The sequence below is a fragment of the Chiloscyllium plagiosum genome, chromosome 24 (genome assembly GCF_004010195.1).
Source record: "Chiloscyllium plagiosum isolate BGI_BamShark_2017 chromosome 24, ASM401019v2, whole genome shotgun sequence".
In the NCBI taxonomy this organism is placed as follows: Eukaryota; Metazoa; Chordata; class Chondrichthyes; order Orectolobiformes; family Hemiscylliidae; genus Chiloscyllium; species Chiloscyllium plagiosum.
The window spans coordinates 12,212,323-12,225,093 of record NC_057733.1 but is presented as its reverse complement, the minus strand read 5'-3'; the positions used below and the strand labels follow the sequence as shown (position 1 = coordinate 12,225,093).

Below are 12,771 nucleotides of genomic sequence, written 5' to 3'. Positions count from 1 at the left end.
ACGGAGAGGATCTCATTAAAAACTTACAGAATACAGAGGAACCTCAATTATCCAGCAATCGATTAACAGAATGTCGGATGATGCGAACAAGATTGCAAGGCACCAATGCGTGGGTATGTTATCCGGCATTGATTATCTGGTATTTGATTAACTGAAAGAAATATTCCCCCCCGCCCGTGTCCTTCGGATACTCGAGATTCCTCTGTACTGAGAGAAGATGGAGAGACTACGGCATAGCCTCAGAATGAAGGGACAACCCTTTAGAACAAAGATGAGGAGGAATTTCTTCAGAAACTGTGGTGAATCTGTGGATTTCATTGCCATGCAGGGCTATGGAATCCAAGTCATTGAGTGCATTGAAGGTGCAGGCAGACAGATTCTTGATTAATAAGGGGATCGAGAGTTATGGGGAGGAGGCAGGAGAATGGGGTTGAGAAAAATATCAGCCATGATCAAATGGCGGATTAGACTCAATGGACTGAATGTCCTAATTCTGCTCCTATGGTCTTATGGCAATGTACCAGATGCAACAGACAATCATAAAATTAGACTTCAGTATGTGAGACCACCCAGAGGAGACGGGAAGGGGAGTGATCATCAGAGACCCCTGATCATTCCTAGGTTGCCCGTGAGACACACACCTTCTCCACGTCGATGCTCAGCTCCTCCAACTCTGCCTGCAGTCGTTGCTTGGTCTTCTCCAGGCTCGAGCACTTGGCCTGGGCTGCCTCAACCGCTTCCTCTGCCTCCTGTAAACGTGAAGTCAGCTTCTTCCTGTCAGGAGCCAAACATTACACTTATGTCATTACATTTTTGATTTTTTTCCCCACAGCTCTGCCAGTCAATTCAAATTTTGTGTTAACACGACAAACACAAGGCACATCTTTGTGATGTGGCAGGATACCACTAGAGGTCTCCACCCAAGAAGTCTTCAGATGACTGCTAACAAGAAGAGAGCTGCTTTCATCTCATACAATCAGGACACATGCAAGAATGCCACATTTCAAAGGACTCTTGGTGCAGTAGATAATGTCCTTATCTCTGGGCCAAAGGTTCTAGGTTCGAGTCCAATTTTAGAACTTGATGACTTTTGAAGGTGTGGGTCATCAAGTCACCAAAAAGGTTGATGATAATTTTGTAAACTCTTTGTGTAAGAACAAGAGTGTTTCCTGGTCAGAAGGAACCACTTGGGAACTCAGCACAACAATCTCACAACTTCCTGATACCAGCAACACTCAAGTCCCCCAATCTCTCTCTCTCTCTAAAATCAACATGCACAAATTTCAAAAGGAATCAACAATTTATATTTTCACAATAAACAGTGTGGATTGGTTGGCAAGTCAACTCCAATTGGCTGATGTGTGGGCAAGGAAAACAGTACAAGGGAACTGCTGACCCCCAACTTTTGTTTAAACCATGAAGTGAAAATTGCTGCTCCATTTGAAATTTTGCATTCTTGCACGTGTCCTGAAGAATGTCAGGCAAAAAGCTGAAAGACAGTTTGGATCCACAGCACCAACAGCATCACCACGGGGAGGTCCAGAAGGTTATTCCAAATCACACAAACACACAAAACAACAGCAGAAGTAGACCATTCAACCCATCAAGCCTGTTCTGCGATTTCAGTAAAACTGTGGCTAATCTGTTTCCACATTCCCATTTACTGCTCAGAAAAAAAAATTCTCTCTATTTGTCTCAAAATTGCGCTCCGTTGTTCTGGACTCACCCACAGGAGGAAATACGGTTTCCCCATCCCACTTGCAAGGCCATTCAGGATCTATACACTTCAACTAAGTCACCCCTCCCCCTTTTAAACTCCAATGGAAATAAGTCTAGCTTGTCCAACCTATCCTCACAAGACAACCCGCTTACTGCAGCTACCTAAGAAACCTTCTCTGAACTGCAATTAAATCCTTCCTGGATAAAGAGGTTAAAACTGCTCACTGAGACTGATCTCAACATTGCCCTGTATAACTGAACACCGTTACTTTTAATGATAAGTTGCTCCTGTAATAACATCCCCTTAGACATCCTGATTACACACTGTACCCATGTGCCAACTTTAGTGAATGATGCGCTATAACACTCAAATTCCTCTGCACTTTGAAGATTTGGTGTTCTCCATTTAAGTAATACCCAGCTTTTTCATTTTTCCTGCTAAAGTCCATCAACATCACATTTTCCCACATTAAACTCTGTCGGCCATGTTTTTGCCCACTCCACCCCTGCCAGAATAGAGAAATCAAACCCCATATAGTTGACAACAATCCGATCCATACCAACCATACAGCCACCATCAATACCAAGGATTCACAGTTGCTGTAGCAATGTGTATTTTAACATATATGCAGTAGTTTGCAGCTATGGACAGTGATGATAGAGGCTGCAATACTTTGTCATGGCTGACCAGGAATCCCTCCTATTCTTACTGCCTGCCATTGGCATGTGCTGGAAGGATTTCCAATTAATAATCAAACTGTTAAGCCAAGGCAGGAAAGCATTTAGCATGCTTGCTTTCATTGCTCAGACCTTTGAGTACAGGGGTTGAGACATTACATTGGAGGTTGTGCAGGACGTTGGTGTGGTTCTGGTCACCCTGTTATAGGAAGAGTATTATTAAACTGGAGATGGTGCAGAAAAAAAAATTACCAGGACATTGACAGGAATGGAGGGTTTGAATTATAAAAATAGACTGGAAAGACTGGGACTTTGTCACTGAAGCGTAGGAGGTTGAGGGGTGACCTTATTGAGGTCTATAAAATCATGAGGGGCATAGATAAAGTGAATACAAGGGTCTTTTCCCTTGTGGGGGTGGGGGAGTTCAAAACTAAGGGGCATATTTTCAAAGTGAAAGGATAAAGATTTAAAAGGGACCTGGGGGATACTTTTTTTAAAAACAGAGTGGTTCGTGTGTGGAATGAGCTTCCAGAGAAAGTGGTGGATCCAAGTACAGTTTATAATGTTTAAAATACATTTGGGGATAAGATCATGAATAGGAAAGGTTTAAAGGGATTCTGGGCCACACAGGCAGATGGGACTAGTTTGGTTTGAATTTATGGTCAGTGTGGACTGGTTGGACCATAGGGTCTGTTTCCATGCTGTAAGTCATGACCATTTTCAATTCACTAAAAAGTCCCAAACCATACCACTAGATGGTGCCCACATGCAAATGAGTGAGGAGTTCCTGGGTAAAACTCCATCGTGAAGAGATTTGACGACAAAGAATTACTGAGCTACAAATAACCCGAACAAAGGCACTCTTTAGCCAACGTCCTTCATATCTGTAAAGGATGTAATTTTCTCGCTGAACCACAGCCAATTGATTTATTAATTCTCATGCTGTGTCACACAAGAGTTCAGGGAATAAACAAAAGGAAGACAGGAATTTAATTATTAAATGAATAACTTTGGAACAATGCCTCGGCAATTCCAGAGAGTGTATGTGGTTACACCAGTCAGAGTTGTGCAGGCCAGGGAGATAACTTGGAGTGTTAGTCAACCTAGTTTGCTTCCTCCAGCTGAAATGTACACCCGATGTGAAATTCCTACACTGTTTTCCTATTAATTGCACAGAATAGGCATTTGTCTCATTATAAATTAAAATCTGCCAACACTCCTCCATTTAGCAAAGCAGTTTGCTGTCCCCAGGGACTGTCTGCATAATGCATTCATATAGATGACAAAGACCTGCAGGTTCCTCTGTACCAGGAACTGAACCCCTCCCCCCACACCGACGAAGCAACATCAATTTCTTTTTTTTTGTGGGGGGGGGGGGGTTCAAGCTCTGCTGTTTCCTTCTCCCACAAAGAAGGGTGGGTCAGCTGTTCACAGAGGTGTCAGAGCTAACTTGCCCACAGCGTGTCTCTGAAGAGAAAATGAGGTCTGCAGATGCTGGAGATCAGAGATGGAAATATGTTGCTGGAGAAGCGCAGCAGGTCAGGCAGCATCTAGGGAACAGGAGAATCGACGTTTCGGGCATTAGCCCTTCTTCAGGAATGAAGTCTCTGTCTCTGCAGAGTCAGGTACAGCCAAGCTGCCTCTGCAACTGCGGGTTCAGCTCACAACTGCAAAGCTCAGAGCCCTCCAGCTTATCTCCAGCACAGAGGCAGCAATTCCCTCCCACTAATAGGCACAGAGACTCTGGCCCTCAGTTTTAGTGCCTTCAGTTTGTCCCTGTGCAGCTGGAAATCTATCCTGCATGGAGAGAATTACACAGCAGGGAAGAATGCTGCTGGGCAGACAGTCATTGTGAAGGCTGTCCAATTGCTCCAGCTTTTTCTCCACAGAACAAACAGTCAAGATCTGGTCAAGCTAAACAGCATTCCTGTATCTAACGGTACAGAATACAAAAGGGTTAAGAATGTTGTAGAATTGGCTTAAAACCTTAATGCTTGTATCACACTGCGCACACCTTTATACTTCTCACAGGGTGGCATGGTGGCATAGTGGTTAGCAGTGCAACCTCAGTGCCAGACACCCTTTGGAGGGTCAGTGCAATAGGCCAAATGGCCTCTTTCTGCACTGCAGAGATTCTACGGTTTTATAACCATACAAAAGATGCATCACAAATAGTTGCAGAAGAAGCTCAATATCCAGATAGCCAGGTTAGCAACACAGAAAATAGGAGTAGGCCATTCAGCCCCTCCACCCTGTTACACCATTCAAAGAGATCATGGGTGATCTGTGGTCTAACTCCATATTCCTGTGGCCCATAATCCTTGAATATCGTTAGATTAGATTAGAATCCCTACAGTATGGAAACAGGCCCCTTGGCCCAACAGGTCCACACCAACCCTCCAAAGAGTAACCCACCCAGATTCATTCCCCTGCCCTATATTTACCCCTGACTAACGCACCTACCACTATGGCCAATTCACCTGGCCTGCACATCTTTGGATTGCGGGAGGAAACCGGGTCACCCAGAGGAAACCCACACAGACACGGGAAGAATGTGCAAACTCCACACAGTCATCAGAGGAAGGAATCAAACCTGGGTCCCTGGTGCTGTGAGGCAGCAGTGCTAACCACTGGGCCACTGTGCCCCCTTGCTAAAAAAAAAACTAATCTCAGATTTAAAATAAGCAACTGCTTCAGCATTAACTGCCAAATGTAGAAGGAAGTTCCAAACATCTTTGCGTGTTCAAAGTGCTTCCTAACATCTCTCCTGAACGATCTAACCCTAATACTCAGACTATTCCCCTGGATCAAGAATCTCCAACCTGTGGAAATAGTTTATCCTCATCTGCCCAGTCTTTTCCTATTAATACTTAGATTAGATTAGATCAGATCACCACTTAACTTTGTAAATTATACAGAGAGAAGGCCTCATTTGTATAATCACTTCTCATAACTTAACCCCTGAAGTCCAGGTTTCATTCTTGTAAATCTATGCTGTACTCCCTTCAAGACCAATAAATCCTCCCTAAGGCGTGCTGCTCAGATCTGCTCAAGGTACTCCAAGTGGGGCCTAACCAGAGTTCTGTATAAGTGCAGCACAACGTCTCTGTCCTTTTTCTTCAGTCCTCTAAACAAAGTTTTTAAAACACTGGGCTCTGAATGATACCACGAAGCGAGCACGGGATAACAGCTGGAGAGCTTGTGCTTTATTCAAGTCAATCTAATGAGGTGAGAACTATAGCAAAGTCTTTATTTCGTATCATGTTATCAAAGACCCACTTTACTGTCTGAACAAACTGAACCTGATCAGTCTTGTTGCTGGGTGTGCAACAAATAAATTGAAACAACTCGACAATTCCTCAGCAGCATTGCCTTATCACGGTCATCGGGCGGATGATCAGTATCTGCACTGGTGTCACACAGTTCACAACAAATCGCCAGACCATTCTACGTTCCTGCTGATCTTCACTTCCATTAAATGTAAAACTGATCGCAACTTGCTGTCACATGTTTACCCTATTTCAGGAAATTCAGACCAAACCCCAGTGGGTCATGGTCAGAGAGTCATACAGCATGGAAACAGACCCTTCGGTACAACCAGTCCGCACCAACCATAATCCCAAACTAAACTAGCCCCACTTGGCTGCTCCTGAGCCATATTCCTCCAAATCTTTCTCATTCATGTACTTATCTAACATCTTTTCAATGTTCTAACTGTACTCTCATTCTTTGGCAGTTCATTCCACACACAAACTACTGCGTAAAAATGATATCCCTCATGTCCTTTTTAAATCTCTCTCATCTCACATTAAAAATTTTCCCTTGCTTTGAAATCCCCTAACCTAGGGAAAAGGCATCTGCCATTCACCTTATCTACACCTTCCATGATTTTAAAAACCTTTATAAGGTCTTTGAAATGATTGAAGTACTATGTTCAAAAAGACAAGCATTCAGATTTGATCAGGAGGGTATTAATGTACCTTCACCCTTCTCTTTCTTTTATAATCTATAGTCTTTGAAAAGCTAAAATTATAAGTGTCTAATTCCTGGACCCTTCACTGGTCTCATTAGGGAAAATGATGCAGGTGAACTTCAATAAACATCGACTAAATCTTCAAAATGGATACTTCCCCGTGCCCCCATCAAATATCTGAACATTGTGAGTATTTTATTCAATCTGTTAAAATATGACTTCTTTAAAAACAATTTACTGAAACAGAAAATGGACTTTTCTCTTTAATCTGCTTTTAAGATTTTAAGGATATGTTTTTCCAGACCTTATTTTTTGTCCGCAGCCCAACAAAATAATTCCAGTAACTATATACATTAAAACCTCTTCTTGAAAACATTTTAATTCAAGATGTCAATAAATGGTGGTCTTAAAATTGGCTTAATTGCCATAGGTGGGAATGTTAAGGTAACATATAGTGCATCACAAATTGTCAAACACAGCACTAGAACTTTGTTGTCTGTAAAATTATAGCCCACGGGAACCTAGCAGCTAAGTATCTGGGAAATGACTGGCTCATTATATATCAGTTATGACAGACTTGCTTAAACAGAGTTGCCATAAAAGGGCTCAGTCCAAAAAGGAAGCATTAACAATTATCAGTAACTCTGCAATGGTGTACACGGAGGAATAATTGCTGGTAATTAATTTGATTGACAAGGCAGGTGAGCATTAAAAGGGGGAAAAGCAGGGTAAGTGTAGGGCCGCATCAAATGAGCCACGGTTTTGCTGACTGCTGAACTCGGCCCTGGGGGCTGAATGGCCAACTGCTGGCCATATTTCTTATATCCTTACACCTTGTTCATTTGAGAAAGGAGCTAGTTTTGCAAAAATTGCATTTTAATTGGCTGAAACTAGACTCTAAGTCAGTTTTGAAACTATTATGCCTTCCAGCAACACAATCTTTTAGCAAATGAGAAAAAAAAAGCGATTAAGTTTCCTGATTGCATTTCTGAAAGGCCTAGTTCTAATTTTAAGCTTGTGGCCCTCGCTTTGAATCTTTTTCTCCACTCCCAAAGCCAGGGCATGAGCCTACATTTGTCTATTTTGTCATATCATATATAACTGCATCCAAGGTGGCTTTAGGCAGAGCTCAACCACTCTGTTAGCTTGTCTTTTGTTCTTCCCTTTCGGGTGTTTTGCTTCTCTTCTCCCAGCCCGGCATGGCCTCAGCACGGGCTTCCAATCTCAAGGCCATTCTTCAAAGTGCAGTGCCACTGTGGCTAAGCATTTAGGACAGACTAATGTTTGAAAGTGTAGCTTTATTTCTTATTTTCTACTTTAAATGAAGAAGGTCTGCAATGTGTAACCTTTAACCATATTTCGTATGTTTTGCTCTATACTGTAATTACTGCAATGTTTAACTTTTAACTTTATTCTTGTTCTTAAGATTCTGTACCTAGGTACTTGTATCTAAGATGGTGCCTTGTCTGGTGACATTATACACTTTTCACTGTACTCCTGTACTTGAATACATGTGACAATAAAATCTAAATGAAATCAAATAATTTTAACCACGTCAATTAGTTCTCCTTTGATGTGGCCTGAACTCTATTTTCCTGCCTATTCCTCTTGACCAGCTCATCAATCAAAAGGTGGAAGCAAAATGCAAAGTTAAAGGTTTTGAAATTACTTCTGAACTTAGAAAAAGTTTGGTGGTAGATTCTGTACCTTTGATAGAGGAAAGCAAAGTTAAAGTTTAAAAGAAAAGCACAAAACTTAGGAGGCTGAGGTAAAAGGTGAAACTGAGAGCAAGATAATAAAGTGAACAATAACATGAGCCAGGATTCCTTTCACTTAAATATGTCGATTAGTTCCACACTCTCAACCTTCCTGACTCCCTAATATGAGTGTTAAGATTTGAAAAGAATAAGTAGCTCACTTAGCACGGCTTCAGCAGCCAATATCGGCTGACATTCAAGTCCGGGGCTCTGTTTTAGGGAGAGCTGCCTTTCAGATGACACAGTAAACTGATGACCTTTTGCTTTGTTCTATTCTGTAAAAGATCCAATGGCACTTTGCAAGATTAAGTATTCAGGCCAATGACTATTCCACAGTTTACACCACCAGTGAAACAGATTAACTGGCCATTCATGTTTATTGTCAAACTCTGCCAAAAGCCAACTGGCTGTGTGAATAGATACCAAAAATAATTTATTGGCTGAGTGTTTTTGGAACATTTGGAAGATGTGAAATATGCTAGATAATTTCAAGCTCTTTCTTTGATAGAATTAGACAACTTTCCATAACTCCAATGTTCAGGTGCTGCAGAAGAAAACTAATTCCAGGACAAAAATGTGGGGAAATCCCAAAAACGTAAACAGTGATCCATTCCTCAGTAATTATCCTGACATTGATGATTACTCTGAGCTGTTTAAGCACAAGGTGCATTTTGGGGATAAGATTCTTAGGGGACTTGACAGGGTAGACGTTAAGATGTTGTTGCCTCTTGTGGGAGATTCTTGTTCCAGACAGCATAATCACAGAGCATGGGCTTGAATATTTAAGATAGAGACGAGGAGGAATTTCTTTTCCGAGAGTAGTGAATCAGTGAAGTTATTTACCTCGGAGGACTGTGGAGGCTGTGTTTTTCAGTATATTCATTTTTAATCAGCAAGGGTTACCAGGAAAAAGCAGGCAACTGGAATTGAGCATTATCCAATCAGCCATGAACTAATTGAATGGTACAGCACACACTATAGACTAAGTGGCCCAATTCTGCTCCTACCAGATATCGAAGGGTGTGCTTCCTGTCACTGTGTAGACAGGGAAAAGGGGTGTGGCAGCAGGTCTGGGCTGACAAACAGCAAAATAATGCCCACTTTGGCTCCACTGAAGTGCCATGCACAAAATACCATGCATGTTCTTGATCAAATCATCATAGCACCTTTTCCCCTAATTTCTTGGCTTGGCTAAGGAAGCATGGTTGGCCAAAGCAGAACTTTTAATCCTGTTCCTCACTGACATATCCTCTGGAAAGTGCTATCTCAACACAATCTCATTCTCTCCATATTCTGGTGTCTTCACTCTAAACATGTCCTGCTCTCAACCCATGCTATTGAGGTTCTTAACTGCTCCTTTAGCTCGAAATTGAAAGCTCCACTTCCTTTAGTGAAAACACTGGTAAGAAAAATGTTATCTGGAAATGGCTTTTCAAAAGAAAGAAACTTAAGAGTCTTTCAAAATTAAGTACCACTGCAATAAAAAAGCAAAAATAGAAATAGTGGGCTGGATTTTATCAAAATTCAGCCAAATGTCAACTTTCAAGCATGGTTTTGATATGGGAGCCCTATGGAGATTGCTCACATTATTCTTTGCAATTTGCTTCATTAACTATGTAGCACAACACTTGTATTATACCTTTCTTGTCATTACAGACATATGCAATCTTCAGGGATTTCAGGTACCAATGCCAGCCCTACACCCAGCCAGGAGCTGCATTTCACCATGTGTATAATGGGAGAGGCACCAAAAACACATGGTTCTTATTGGCTGACACTTCATTGCAATCATCAACCAACATCCCGACTTCCCACCTTATGATGGAGGGAAGGTTATTGGTGAAGCAGCTGAAGATAGTTGAGCCAGGACACTACACCAAGGAACTCCTGCACAGATGCCCTGGAGCTGAAATGACTCATCTCCATAATCTGGTAAGACTCCAACCAGCGGAGAGTTTGCCCCCGATTACTCACCGATTCCAGTTTTGCTAGGGCTCCTTGATGCCACGCTCAGTCAAATGCAGCCTTGATGTTAAGGGCTGTCACTCTCACCTCATATGAAGAGGTTCTGCCCTTCAGGAGTATTACCTCCCTACAACTTAGCATGCTGTTGCATTCTCCAACTTATCCAAACTCCCTAGCACAATAGTGGTCCCTGAGAACACTACCTGACATTCACTGAGTGACCCCAGGACTGACCGTGATCCACCCTTTGACCAACTTGGACAGATCCGTGACTGATCTCCGTGCAGTTCTCTGATTGACCTACTGTGATTCCCTAGATGGGCTGCATTGGACCTGGAGGGCTGACCAAAGGCCAATCCCTGCATATTAGTGATACAGACCCTCTGACCCTGACTGCCCCAAGTGGCCTATTGACCATGTTCATGTCATAGAGTGTCATAGAGATGTACAGCATGGAAACAGACCTCACGGTCCAATCCGTCCATGCCGACCAGATATCCCAACACAACCTAGTCCCACCTGCTAGCACCTGACCCATATCCCTCCAAACCCTTCCTATTCATATACCCATCCTCTTAAATGCCTCTTAAATGTTGTAACTGAACTAGCCTCCACCACTTCCTCCTTGGGACTGAGAGCAGTCATAGCCTTTAGCATTGTGCTGCGTCAAGAGAAGGGAATCTCCCACTGAGGATGTGACTTCAGTAATGTGGTTAATTCACAACTGCACTCTGAAAAGGTCCCGAAAGCCACTTTGGGTAATTATAGATATGTGGGCAATTATAGACAGGCAACAAAAGGTGGCCTTGTGAGAGATGGCCAACATCCTCATTGGAACCCTGCTCCCATAATCTATTCAATTGTGGAGTGGGGGGTGGGGGAGGGACACAATGCCCAACAACTGCAAATGTCCCACCGAATGTTCACCCAGATTTCATAGCAAGAAGTCGGGTCTCCACTTGTTGGGCCTGTCTGCAGAGAGACTCAGAGGTAGATATATCACTGAATTTCAACAAAAGTGTTCATTGATAGACTGCAGAAGTTAAAAGGTGGACAAGACACAGGCTCAGAAGATTTTGACTCACTCAAAGCCCACTTGCACAGATTTAAAACCGAGCCCAGTGCATGATATTTAAGAACCTGGCTAAGCATCATTTTCAAAAGGACCTTGAGAAGCAAGAACCAGGCCAAGTGACGATAGAAAGCACCCAACAGATCACAAATCATTACTCAGTAGTATGTACGTTAAATATTGCTGAAAAGAGAGATGAGTTGCCAAAGCTTTTCATCTTACACTCATCAGGACAAACACAACAATGATGAGAACAATTTATACAAAAGGCGCTGACAAGTCAGCAATTTGACTGACTGATGGAGTGGTTGCAATGGTGAAAACAACAAGAAATTCAAGATAATTCCAAACAGCACAAAGTGTAGACATTCCTTTCAGTTGCAGAGACTGAATGAATGTCACCGCTAGCAAGCAGAAACGTGCCACAGGACATAAGGTTCAATCAAGGCATTCAAGAGGGAGTGGGATTATTATCTGCAAAGGAATAATGTACAGGTATAAAAGGAAATTGGCAATAGGAATGGCACCAGGAGTACTGCTCAGTTGGAAAGCCAGCGCAGACATGATGGGCCAAAGGATATCCTTCTGTGCTGTCGCCATTCTGTGATCATATCAGTTTTCACTGATGCCAACCTTAGTGGTAACAGTAAGAAAACAAACCAAATGGACAACCAGAGGAACAAAGTACAATTTCCCCAAGAGGTGACAAACTAGTTGGTGCACTGTGAAATGCTGGTGAGTACAGCAATGAGAAGGACATCCTGGCAAAAACATGAACAGGAAATGGGCAAACAAACTGAGCCTTTTATAAACTCAGTCCTCGGATGTGAGTGTCATCAGCTTGTCCATCTTTAATGGCCTTTGAGAAGAGGTGAGCTGCTTTTGTGAAGGTGCCTCCCAGATCTTTTACCCAGCGACAGTAGAGGATCACCGATATTGCTGCAAGTAAGAACTGCATATGGCTTTAAGAGAATAAAGGATTAAGGGAGACATTCTGAATTATTGAAAATACTTAATACAACAGAGAATTTGAACTTGATAATATATTCAAGGCTGGCAGAATTTCCACAACCCAGTTTTAAATATTTTATACATTCATGCAACAAGGGCTTCACTGGTATAGCAGTAATTTATTACTCGTCGCTAATTGCCCTTGAGTAGGCAGTGCTGTGTTGCCTGTGGGATGATATTGTGGCTTTAAAGAGGTGAATTTTGTCCTAGGTTTTTTTAAAGAGAGGTTTTAAAGCAGAGATAACGAGCTGTCTACCAGAGTGACTAGAATAAACAGCTCGTAAGGTCTTGGGGTTTGCTTTTTTAAAAAGGTTGGAACAACAGAAGTAACCTGAATGGGTGTGGCCAAGTTCCTACACAACCCAAGAGTTTTAGCTTTAACTTTCAGCCGTTGTTGCTGGGTCTCAGCAGAATTGGAAGCTGCAGGAAATCTCTCCCAGCTGCTACACTCTGAGTTCTCTTGGTGTTTTCCCCCTGGGCTACTGGAGTTACACGTAAGACAGTTTTTTTTCTGAATTTGCCTTTTGCCAAAGGTACGTTTATAGGATCTTACTATACTGGAACAGTTAATTAGTAATAGTTATTGTATCTATTAT

General features: G+C 42.3%; 1 protein-coding gene across 11 annotated transcripts in view; it reads right to left on the bottom strand.

The window, feature by feature from the left end:
* The window catches only part of LOC122562023 (myosin-16), a 277,196-nt gene that overhangs the window by 29,103 nt on the left and 235,322 nt on the right, over positions 1-12,771 (bottom strand). For all 11 annotated transcript variants that reach the window (XM_043714428.1, XM_043714426.1, XM_043714433.1 and 8 more), the window contains one exon: positions 642-774. In XM_043714428.1, the coding sequence (XP_043570363.1) occupies positions 642-774 (133 nt within the window). The remainder of the gene's footprint in view (positions 1-641; positions 775-12,771) is intronic.